The sequence below is a fragment of the Nycticebus coucang genome, chromosome 14 (genome assembly GCF_027406575.1).
Source record: "Nycticebus coucang isolate mNycCou1 chromosome 14, mNycCou1.pri, whole genome shotgun sequence".
Classification (NCBI taxonomy): Eukaryota; Metazoa; Chordata; class Mammalia; order Primates; family Lorisidae; genus Nycticebus; species Nycticebus coucang.
In genome coordinates this window covers 48,169,686-48,182,312 of record NC_069793.1, presented here as the reverse complement: position 1 = coordinate 48,182,312, position 12,627 = coordinate 48,169,686, and the positions used below count along the sequence as shown (strand labels likewise).

Sequence of the window (12,627 nt, the reverse complement as noted above, 5' to 3'; positions counted from 1 at the left end):
TTACACTAATTTAACTAATTCTCTACACATTAACAAATAACTTCGGACACATACAGCTTAAGAAATGGCAACCTAGGACTGACATCTCTCTATTGAATACAAGCACATGAGTGGGAATGTTTTCCCACTTGGGTAATTGGTTCCTGACTTTCACAACTTTTGAAAAGGGCAAAGATATTAGGGTAGGAACTAAAACTGACATTATCAGTCTTTATTTTTTTCCTTTTCCTATGTATAATATAGCTAAAAAATATATAAGGAGGAGTAAATGAATGATGCCATCACCATACAAAATAGGCCTGGCCTATTAGAGTTCCTTAGAATAGTTTGTTCATCTTGTCAACCTGTTTGAGCACCAGCCAAGCCAGCCCAGCTGAGGGCCCTTTCCATATTCACTAATCTCAGCCGTTCCAGAAAACTCATTTACAGACATGTTAAGAGAAAAATCTTCCACTGAAGTATATAGGTAACAAAAGCTAAGACTACAAACTGATTTAGGATGACTTCACTTAATTCTGATCTGTGAATTCCTTAACTTTCATTGTTTAATGTTACAACTTTAACATTTTCTTACTGGATTGAGTGGTGGATGAAATTTTAATTCAATATCTCACAGGAGACATTGCACTTTTTGCATCATTTATTTTCTTTTATTTTGAACAAGTAAAAATATCTGACTCTAACATTAATAACTTTGCATGGGAGTTACTATATATGAATTAAAAATGGTTATGTCAGCACATCCTTTCAGCATTTAAAAGATATTTCCCTGTGCTATATCAAGTGTCACACAGTATATCAATTTTTATTCCCCATCTTTCAAGTCTGGTATGCATACTGTTTAACTTCTTAAATTCTAAGTATAGACATAATTCACAAAAGCTAGGCAAATGCTTGACTTAACAGGAGACGGCATACGTAAGATTTATATGAACAACTATTTTAAACAAGAAAGACTTTTGCATTTTGTGCTGCTGTCTCACATAACTTCATCTGTGTTTAAAAAGCTGTAAAATAAATTGGAAGGGTTCACTCGCCATCCTTCTAACTTCACAAACATTATGGATCTAAGAGCAAAGCCCATTTTAGTGTGAGTAGGGACAGTTTGACCCTGTTTTTGCAAAATAAAATGCAATGCTCCTTTCTGTACAATCTCCAAGCTGCTCTAATTCTTGGTCAACCATTTATGAGTGCCTGATAAACCTTACTCTCCACTCACTGACAATTGAAAAGCTCTCATTTGGCAGCCAGAGAAAATTGTTGCTCTTCCTTTTCCTCTAGATTATCATGATGATAATAATTGATTATAGTGCATACACATTGATTATCCTATATTCACATCACTAATTTGTAGGTTCTAAATATGTATGTGTATACAGATACAAACGTGCATATACATGCCATACAAAATTATGTACATACATGTTTCTCTATTAGGGACTGTAAAATTATTCCTTTACTAGTCATATAAAAACAACAACAATGATAATGATAGTGATAGATATTATGCATTAAGCACTTACTAGGGGCTTTATATAATTATCTCTAATTCTAAAACTACTGTAGGTACTATAATTATCCATCTTCAGGAATTAGGAAACGTAAACTCAGAGAAACAGTAACTTGTTTCACAGTTAGCAAATAACTAAACAGACTATGGACCTAGTAAGTAGTGGAACTGGAATTTAAGCTTTGATTTATTTGTCTCCAATACCTGTGCTGGTTCCATAAAATTATTAAATTACATATACTCTGAAACAATATACCTTATTTTTGATATCTTCTATTTATGTATACAAATCTAGCTTAAAAGTACGTGCAGAGTCATACTTTCCTCATATATGTCAAGGTGTATCACAATTTCATAGAAAACATTGAAAAATAACAGGTTGATATTCTGGTCAAAATTCATTCTGTTTAGATAGTTAAAAGTCAGATGGCATCTGAGAATTTCTTTTCTAAGTATTTTTATCTCATTTTATAAACCATACTTCATTTCCCCCCATATACCTTCTCCTAAAGACACAGATCTTCTGACATCAACACATTTTTGCCTAGCCAGTATACTTACACAGAAATAAAGATCAAGTTATTAGAAAACCTAACTAAATTTATTTAAATTTTTTATACCATGGCCTATTATAAACTTTCTAGCTAGTAAGTAAAAGCTCTGAGCAAAGCAAAAAAAAAAAAAAAAGAGTATATTTTAACTGCTCAAGAGCTATGCTCCACCCCTCAGGATGAATGGATGAACAGATAGAAAGATAGGTAGAAATAGTTGATCTAAACTACCTAGAGTGTGCATTTAATCATTTCATCTGCATTATTTCTCAATCCTGATTATCGATTAGAATTATTTAGAAAGCTTTTATCAGTCCCTGTGCTGGGATTGTGCCCCAGATCAATTAAACCAGAATCTTTGGGATGGGACCCAGGCATCAGTATTTTTACAAGGCTTCCAAGTGATTCCAAAGTACAACCAAGGTTGAAAAGCCCTGGCATGGAATACTGTTACCCACTGCTTGTTGAAGAACTACCTTCATAATTTTGCCATATCCAAATACCCAGCTACTATTTGCTTAAGGTTTTTATTTAGAGTGACTTTTTTTTTTTTTTGGCTCAAATACATGTATTTCAAAAAGAAAATTAAAATTACTTGTCAAAAATAAAAGATGACCAGGTAACCATGAAAAGTTTTATAATTATTTGAATTCTAACTAAATGCTATTGCCTCCAAAGCTTCTGACATTTAGATGATCTCTATGGGAGCACATCCTAGAAGAGTATTAAAGACTAACACTAAACAGTGTCCTCAATGTAATGAGAAAGATCAAGAAAAAAATACAAGGGAGGCACGTTCTCCCTGAGGGGGTTGGTTTACTATTATGTCACATCACATGCTGGCACCCTGGGATCATCTGCCCCACTTTGCCACACTCCACCCTGCCTCTAAAGATGTAAGGCACTCTCCCACTTTTTTCAGAGACTTTGGTTTCTCTGAATTTTTAGTTATCACTAGTTTGGGTGAGAGCTGGGGACTAGGGTCTGAGAGATAAGCACAAGTAGGTAAGATAGAGAAGGTGGGGTCCTGTAAGAAAAGGCTGAAGAAGTTGAAGCATAGTGCAGGAAAAACATTAGGATTCACCTTTAGATTTGAGTGGGCTGAATGAGACTTTTTGCCATAAGGTCACATTTGGAAAACAGGTAACAAGATGAATAATAATTCCACATAGTAGCTCATGGGATCTGTTCAGGTCTCTTATTTCTAGGTCTATTCCAACTGTAACAAACAATCTAGCCTGACTAATGTGGAAAAACTAACGTGGCATTTTAATCCACGAGTATTTGTAATTTTAACTATTAAGGCCTTTGCTATTCTTAATTATAGCAGTTTTACCTATTCTTTATAATCCGGAAACTTTATTATTAAAATGTTTGAAGCAGGCTATAGAACATCTATCACTACTTAAAAAGTTAATTAGATTACATAAAGGAAATAATTAGATTTGCATTTTTATCTTGGTTTTAAACTTCCAAGGAAGATCACAACAGCCTGCCTGTGGGCAATTAAAAACAGCATACAGCAGAGACAGAGAAAGAAGAGAGAGGGTCTGTTTTTCCTGGCTAATTCATGATTGAAGATAGAATTACAAAATATTTTAAGGGCTTGCTGAAGCTGGGGGCTAATCCTAGACTTCTAAGCTTTGTTTATAACCTTCATTTCATTGCAAGAGAGTATCAAATACATGTATGGTGCCAACATAAGTATCAAATTACTTTCAATGGATTTATTTAGTCCTTTTCAGAGGAAGGAGATCCATTACCTGATCAATAACCTACAAAAAAGGACTATTTGCTACAGCCAAAACAGGAGCACTGTAATTGCCTTTTGTTTATCAATGCTAAATACAATTACCAAAGAGATGTGAGCCAAGGCAGGAGGACTGGGAAAGAATGAAAGTCAGACTTCTCTCAGTTTTCCCGTTGGCTGCTCCAGCCATCTCCAAAAGACAATAAAGGGAAGGTCCAGCTCTTAAAATTAGAGGTCAATTAGATACTTAACGATGAAGCATATCTTCAAATATATATCTATTATTATTATACTAGCAAAAAATTAATTAACCAGGTCAAGCAGGCCACGAAGGCTAATGTACAAAGTAATTATTTCTGATCTCTAGACAACTACTTCACATAAAAAGGTAGTCCTTTATTCTGCTCAGCAGATACCTGAAATGTCTGTAGTTAATCATATTGAAGGAAACAAAAGGCAAGGTTTATCTCCTTAAAATTGGAGAGTACATATCAAGTTATTCTGTTTAATTATTTAAAGATAATCATTTTCTTGCTTATAACCAGCATCTCTCTGGTTAATATGCAGGAATACACATTTTATGATGCTTTACTGTGTGACAAACACCCACACATGCAAAATATACCAAGAGCACAAAGGAGTATGTTATAATCCAAATAGGAAGCACTATGGATGAAAGATACTTATATACTTTTTTAAGAACAGAGTGAAGCTTCAAGTGAAAAACAACTAATTTGGGGAAAAGAAAATAAGCAGCACCCTATTCTGGTGAGGGGCACACCAAAAACCCTGACTTCAGCATTATACAATGCAGCCACATAACAAAAATACTTGTATTCCCTTAGGATTTTGAATTTAAAAAAAAAGAAAGAAAGAAAGAAAGAAAACAAGCAGCCTGTGTTACAGCATTTAAGAGAAAAAGTTTTCAGTAAGACAGTATCTGCCCCAGAAGCAGCAATGGCATTTAGTTTAGGACTTTTACAGATTGAGTTTGTTACCTAGTGCATGGATGAAATGAGAAGAGGGCAATGAATATTGTATATTAATCATAGAGAAAACAAAGAGCTAATAATTTCAAGTCTCACAATTATACCCCCCCAAAAGATGTGTATGAATTGACTAATTCATTGGCCCTAGCCCAGAAAGCCAAATACCCAAATAAAATCCCAACCAGCCAGTCTGTTCTTAAGAGACTGTTGTTCCGTCAGTGATGTGAGGAGAGGACACTGCCTGTACAGAATACAATGCAGGCCACTTGAATAACTCTAAAATTGGGTTCTGAAGAGACATGAATAATTGGATAATACCATTCATCCCTGGAAAAGTAAGTTTCTCACAGAGATATTTTAATGAGCTGAATTCTTTTGCAAAGACTAAGTTCTAGATGCAAAATGCCATCATTAAATGTTTTCCTATTTACATGTTTTAGAAATGAAAGAATGTGGAATATTGTGTCCAGGGAGAATGTCTTCTCTAGATTCAAAACTATGACTAGGTCAAATGAAGTTACATACATAAATATAGGAATGAATTAAGAAATTAAGAAATATTTTCTTTTGCATAGAATAGGCTTACATTTAATAGTTGATTAAAATATTGTAAATATGCTTTGATCTGTTTACAACTGTCAAATGGATTAAAAGTGAATTTTCTTTACCAGTTAACATAACTGAGAAATAAAATGTTTCAAAAGATCGGCTGAGATACTACAGTGCAATGAGTAGGAGAGGCAGGATAAAATTACTGAAGCAGTTATCTGTCCTTTGGAATTATAGTATTAAGAATCAACATTCCCAACTTCAAGGATCCATATTCTATGACCTACTTATTAGGTTCGCTTTTCATAGACTTGACAAAAATTGTGCTATTTCTTTCCTGGAAATAGTAAACATCCCTAACTTTCTCTGGGCTCTATATCAGGAGAATTATTTAATATGTAACAATTTAAAGAAATCATCATTTTCTCTAAAGTAGGAATTAGAATGCACTAAGCAAACAGCCTCCTAAAGGATCTGTTTAATAATATTATTTTAATAATCATTTAAAATTGTTATACTGATTTTTTAAATGGTAAAAATTGGCTCATCAAAACTATAAAAACTGTAAATCATGCATCCTTTTTGACATAGTTTATACAACCTAAAAAGTGTCTCTTTAAAAGTTTAGATTTATCAATGTTAAAAATTATATTCAAGGGGAAATAAATGATTTGTAATAGCACATATTAGCATCTCTTTGGTTACTATGCGGGAGAAAGGATTTTTTTGAATAATTTTACAATACTATCTTAATCAAGCCTTTTCCTATTTCTAATGAAAAATCCTGTTTTTCAATTTGTGCAAACCATTCAAGTTTTCATTTGTTTCCATTACAATAGACCCAGATGTGTTTGTGTGTGTGTTGTTACAAGAGGTTAGACACTCTTCCTTTTATTTCTATTAAAGTCTGCAAATTCAGGGAAAAAAGTACAAATTCAGAAGTCAGCATTCTTAATCAGAAGAATGATCTTGAAGGTAACCATATGATACTCATAATCCACAGCCAATTGCCATGACTTAATTTGCTGACCACATTAGCTAATAGTTTCTTGGACTCAAGATTTAGAAAGAAAAATAACTGTGAAATTTACTCAAATTGTCCCTGTATTCATTATTTGCTTTCGGAAGAGAAGTTCAGTTTCATTTTATGCTTTGTTCTGTTTTGTTTTGTTTTCAAATGGGAGAAACATCTTATGATAGAAAAATGTTTGAAGCATCCCTGAAATCTCATATTTTGCTCAATAGTTGCATTAAAATTAGCCCAATAATAACCTCTCTGCTAAATTTGATCACATCTATGAATCATCAAAAACCGTATTTGAAAACATAGTTAACCTAGTGTCCTTCCAACAAAAAAATGAAAATCTGAGTATGAAATACCTACTCTGTATCAGAGATGAGCTGAGTTTTGGGTGAGGAGTGTTTTTTAGCATTCGAGAAATTCCTCACATGGTCTCCCATGCTGGTAAGATAAATACTGACATGTAGTACCTCAGGACAGAGTAAACTATACATACAGGTCTTAGTGTTTCTTCTCAGTTTTTAAAATAGAAATTCTCGTTAAAGGCGTCCTATATTTCTAAATGAATGTCACTAGGACACTGAATATCTATAATTTAATAATTTTATAATTTACATTGCTAAGTTCAAGTGCTGATTAGAGTAAATTTAAAAAAAATTTAAAAAGGGAGAAATAGCCACAAATTTTAAAAGCAATTCAAAGTCTATCAGAAAATTAAAAAAAAAAATCATTCTTATCTTCTCAACTTGAACATTCCAATAAAATATTTTAAGATCATGTTCTAAAGTTTCCTGCAAAAGACAGTAATTTCACATAGTAAAGTTATAACTACAAAATCAGATGTAGTAAGTAAATACTAATAATATTTCATTAAAATAAGTTGTACTGATTTGGTTACTATCCTGAAGTTATCAGTGCCACATGAAAACATCAGTTAAGACAGCCAGTCAACATAAACAACACTGGATTAAGAAGTGAAATATATTAGAAATAAACAAAGTAAATAATAGAGGTAACAAAAATATTAATAATAATTAACTGATATAGGAATATCTCAGACAACTTCTTCCACTCCTGCTTTACAAATAGGAAATACGGAGAGAAGTAAATGATCATGTTAGTTAACACCTACTGAGTTCTGAAAGAGGGATCTAGAGAAAAATGTAGGAAGCCACGGGGCTAAAAATCTTGACCTTAGCAGTAGGAGATACATTGAAAAGTCTAATAAGGGCAGAACAAGGGAACACCTGGACAGTTATTTAATTAAGGATCTCAGCATGCGTCATAAAGGAGATAACAGGATGAGAAATTATTCCAAGATTTAACTGTAAAGGCTGACTGTCAAAAATGCCAAAGACATTCCATCTCATCTGTATTTGGGCTCTTTATTTATCATGTATACATTTATCATGTATACTTGATTACAGAATATGGAATCAGGACAAAAGCAAACAAAACATTTGACGAAAACCTCTTACAAAAATAGCTGGATAAAATGCCAAATTAGGTAGAGATACTTCTTCAGAGACCAAATCAGTATTTTAAATATAGTAACTACTACCTAGACTATCAACTACAATTAACAAAATGAAGCAAGGATCTAAATTGAAATCATTGCTACTCATCAATAAGGTAGACTTTATGCTCATTTTTAAAAATATATAGGATGGCATGATATTAACCTCAAGAAAAGCAATAATAACAACACATAATATGCTGCCCCAACTAGTTTAAATCACAGATCTAGGGAATCAAGAGATCCTTGTTAGAAAATATCTATAGTGACCAAGACAAATGGTCTGCACTTGGGTAAGGTTAGCTGGGATTAGTACTACTGAGGATTAATCACCAGACAACCAGCTCCTTATCCTAGGGCTTTGCAGAAGGCACATACCTGTGTTCCTACTCATAAATGTAGACCATTTCCCTTACCTGTCTAAAATAGCTGTATTGAATTAACTATCAAGTAATGAATGACAGAAATTAGATATTTTATCTTTCCTTCCCAGACCATTGTAATTATGGTCTATGTATTCTGATACTGCCATGACAGAAAGTGACTTTGTCATAATTATTCAAGAACAAGTTTTCTTGCTTTCTAGATAGTAAGCTCCATGAGGACAGACTTGTTAATCTTTATATTGCCCTCTGCTTCTAAGAGAAATGTAGTTAATATTTGTTAAGGAAAAAACTAATTATTAACAGCCTTTTTTCAAATTCTTATCTAGTTGGCCCAATCAGTCTTAACAAGTAAATAAAAGAAAGCTTCTTTCCATGGTAAGTCCATGGTAAAATACAAAGCAGAAAGTGGTTTGTGGCAATAAAAAATGGCATCTTATGCTATCTTGTACCCTATTAAGTTCCAAAGGTTGTGTTAGGTAAATGGCAGAAGGAAAAAAAGATAAGGTTTATACTGCTTAAGTATCACATCAGAGAAGAACACTCAGAACAACACCTAGTCCATATTTCTTACATCCACTTACACAATTGTGTTCAACATCCTTGAATAACAGCCCTACTGGTGCTGTTTATAAGACAGGGGTGCATTTGCAGCATTTTAAACTCCATTTTCAAGGAGGAAAGTATCTAAATGTGATCAGATGAGAGTAATAAAATACACTGACCTGGATCTGTTGCTGCAGGAGATTAATTTTGTGCTGCTGTTGCAGAAGTTGCTGCTGTTGTCTTGCAATCTATCAGAAATAAAGTTTCATTAAGTTAAAATGAAATGCTTACACCTTTGCCATTACCTCAGGTATCTCTCCTGGTATTACAAGAATGTTTTACTCCACCTCTATATGAAAGAGTTCTTAAAAAGTGAGAATGGAAGAATCAGAAAGTTGAAGGCAAGAAAAAAGTTTTAAACGGGTGCCATCTCTCTACTTTGTGAAGTGAAAACTACTTCTATTACATTTGTGAGGAATTCACTTATATCTGCACTGTTTAGCTAGAAATGATGAGATTTGGAAATCTAATCCTTAAAAGACAGGGAAAGTCTGGCTATATTGTTCTAATCTAAAGTGTTTAATGTGGATGTAAAAAGCAAAGTCTGTACGCAAGATGGTGAAAAGCCATTAACGTCTAATATGATCTACTTGGGTGAAACCATTTTTGATGCAAAGATTTTCAGAACTGAAACATTTACAAATATTGTCAAAAAAGAGTGTCAAAAACAACAGCAAAAGTCAAAAACCTCTAGTTTTTGTTGATGTTGTAGGTGATGTACAAAGCATTTTTAAAACAAAGCTGTAATTTAATGTTTATCCATTTATCCTTTTGAGGGTAATATGTTTTATTTATTTATTTATTGCTATTTTAACTATTTTATAGTACTAACTATATACACACTGTTGTACATTAGATCTCTAGAATTTTTTTTTTTTTTTGAGACACTCTCACTTTGTTGCCCTTGGTAGAGTGCCCTGGCATCATAGCTCACAGCAACCTCAAACTCCTGGGCTCAAGCAATTCTCTTGCCTCAGTCTCCTGAGTAGCTGGGACTATAGGCACGTAATGTGTTTATTTTACAGTACATGATCCTCATGCAAGTTTTATAGTCCATTCTTTATCCAACAATCAAGTGCAACATCTACCCACATTATCTAATCTGTATAAGAAAATATTAACCATTTAACATAAATCCTATTGATGAATAAATCTGCCCCTCAGGAGGTCAAACAACTTCCTTAGGATAATGGTGTTTTTTATGAAGCATAAGTCAGGCATCAGGGTGCTTATTGCCTCAAAAGCTGAGCTGCTACAGCTGGAAGTCCAGGGAGATGCTTCTTATTGAGAATGCACTCACTGCCAAGCTAGGAAACCAGAAAGAAAAGTGGCCAGAGAGCACTTAGAAGGATTTGGTTTATTTGTGCCTTATTAGCAAGAGTTAGTCTTTTCTTCGTATTAGAAAGACAGTATTCTAGAATGAGCTATGTTGGAAGGGAAAATGAGTATGGATCAATCCCCATCTATGTACTTCCTGAGCCTTTTCAGTGTTCCTGCCTGGTGCAGAGAGAAATGCCCCAAAGACATTTCCTTTAGCATAAGATGACAACGTAGCAGTCAGCTCCCAAATGTTGCTTAATGATTTCTGGGGATGACTGGTTCATACTGGAAGGCATGATAAAAATACAAGAGTTCAAGAAATGGGACTACTCCTTCTCAAAGCTTTACAGACAAAATGGAAACAGTATATAATCAGATTGGACTGGCCTACTCTGCTTGTCAACATTTAAATCAGAAGTATAAAACTCACTCTGCAGCTCTAGGTATAGATGCTGGATCCTCTGAATATTTATTTCCTCTTAGCAAACCAGTGAAACACCACTAGGCATCTAATATTGATGGTCCCTCCTAAATGATAAAGTGCTGCATAGAAATGCATCCAAAACACCACAGTGCAATTACTATCATCCACTCTAGACATGTGGGTTTGACACAGTGAAGTATGGCACATAAGCACCATGTGGCTCAAATTCTGAATTTTATTTGCCAATCGGTTGAGCTACATGCTCGCTTCATTGAGCATGACAACCTAGTTTTAAGTGTCATTTAATTTTCATTTTGAAATATAATTACAAAGTGTTCACTGTAAGATATCACTCGTCTGCAAATGTGTCAAGATTAATTTGTGCTAGCTTATTCACAAGTGTCAATAGTTAATTACTGTGTCATCTCTGGATGGCTAAATGACATTCTAACTTCTGATTTTTTACAGTGTTCCTTTATGTTATTTTCCATTAGGGGCTGAGTCCATATTCCTACATGTGGGCAAATATTCAAGCATATAAAATATCAGACGTCACAACTCATTAAAATCAACAGAGCATATATTGCTCTATATACCCCTATAAAATACATTTAACTGAAAAGATAATTCTAGTAATAATGTCAGATTCCTAAAAACTGCACATTAATTTGGGTCTGTCTGATCAAAAGCATCAGGGACTACTCTACAGGATCACTGTTGCTAAGTTAATGTACACTTAGGAGACAAGAAAAACATTTGGGAAAGTGATTTATTTTAAATAATATACTTTAATATTATTTTTTCTTCATTCTCACTTCTAAGTCAATCAGGTCAAATTCTTTTAGGAAACATGTGCTAATTTGTTTCCTTGATTTACCTATAGTGTAAATATTGATTGCCTAATCTATATTCCAAACCAAGACAACTTTTGCAAGAAAAGGAAGTAGGGTATTCTTACACTAGAAAAAGCAGACATTAATCAAGGATATCTAGAAAAAGCTAGATGTGTAGTCACCCTAGCTTAAAAGCCAGAGAAAACTGTTGGACCTGTGAGCTGAAAGATGCGAGAAGTTTTTTTAGAACAGAACCCCCTTTCTGGATGAGTAAGACTCAGAGAAGTCACTTACTCATAATTATGCTACTTTGGGATTACCTAGGATGCCTGTGTGAGTAAGTATCTCTGAATAATTAATTAAATCCAAACCATCTCAAACAATGTATCTTTTCAGTTATGCCCAGTTGCTATGAGGCATTTGTCTTCCACATGTCCCCTTAAGTGTCCCAAAGACTCTGCATTTCCAGAAACTTTCTTTTCTCCTCCCCATCCTTCGCTTTCTCCCTTCCCTTTCTTTCCTTCCTCCCTCCCTTCCTCCCTTCCCTCCTTTTTCCCTTCCTTCCTCCTTTCCTCCCTTCTTTTTTTCCTTTCTCTCATCATCTTTTTGAATTTTTTTATTTTTATTTTGGAGGAAAGCTTATAACAAATAAGCCAATCAATGTGATTACTTGCTGAGCTTGGCACATGCCACATCTCCAGTTCGGCAGCTCCTTTGCAGGGCTCACCTGTTCTTGCTGTTGGCGAGCAAGGTCCATTTGCTGGCGTTGTTTCTCAATTTGTGAGGCTGCCAGTTTTTTCTGTTCATCGTGCGCTGCCAGGAGCTGCTCCCGTAAGCTGATCAGCTGGGTAATCATAGTGGAGAGCTGCCGTTCTTTTTCTGCCAGGCTCTCAGGTGTACCTAAAATGGAAGCAAGAAGAGACCTCACAAGCTTGAGGAATATCTGAATGAATCAGAGACCGAAGGGCAGAATTTAGAAAGGGACCACCCTAAGACACTTAAATATTTGAGAGAATGACTGAAGGTCGTTGTGAGTCAAGAACACCACAGAGTAGTTACAGCAATAGAATAAATGTCCGGGTTAGTCATTGTCTCTGCCAAGAAAATGGATTGTCACCAGTAAAACTGTCATTCACTCTTCCATCTTAGTCTAAAAACCAAGCCATCTACCCCAT

At 34.4% G+C, this 12,627-nt stretch overlaps 1 protein-coding gene across 14 annotated transcripts in view; it reads right to left on the bottom strand.

Moving 5' to 3' along the window:
- Positions 1 to 12,627, bottom strand: part of SOX6 (SRY-box transcription factor 6) — a 667,807-nt gene that overhangs the window by 195,463 nt on the left and 459,717 nt on the right. For all 14 annotated transcript variants that reach the window (XM_053562397.1, XM_053562398.1, XM_053562400.1 and 11 more), the window contains 2 exons: positions 12,180 to 12,352; positions 8,995 to 9,063 (listed from right to left, as the gene is read on the bottom strand). In XM_053562397.1, coding sequence (XP_053418372.1) covers positions 8,995 to 9,063; positions 12,180 to 12,352 — 242 coding nt within the window. The remainder of the gene's footprint in view (positions 1 to 8,994; positions 9,064 to 12,179; positions 12,353 to 12,627) is intronic.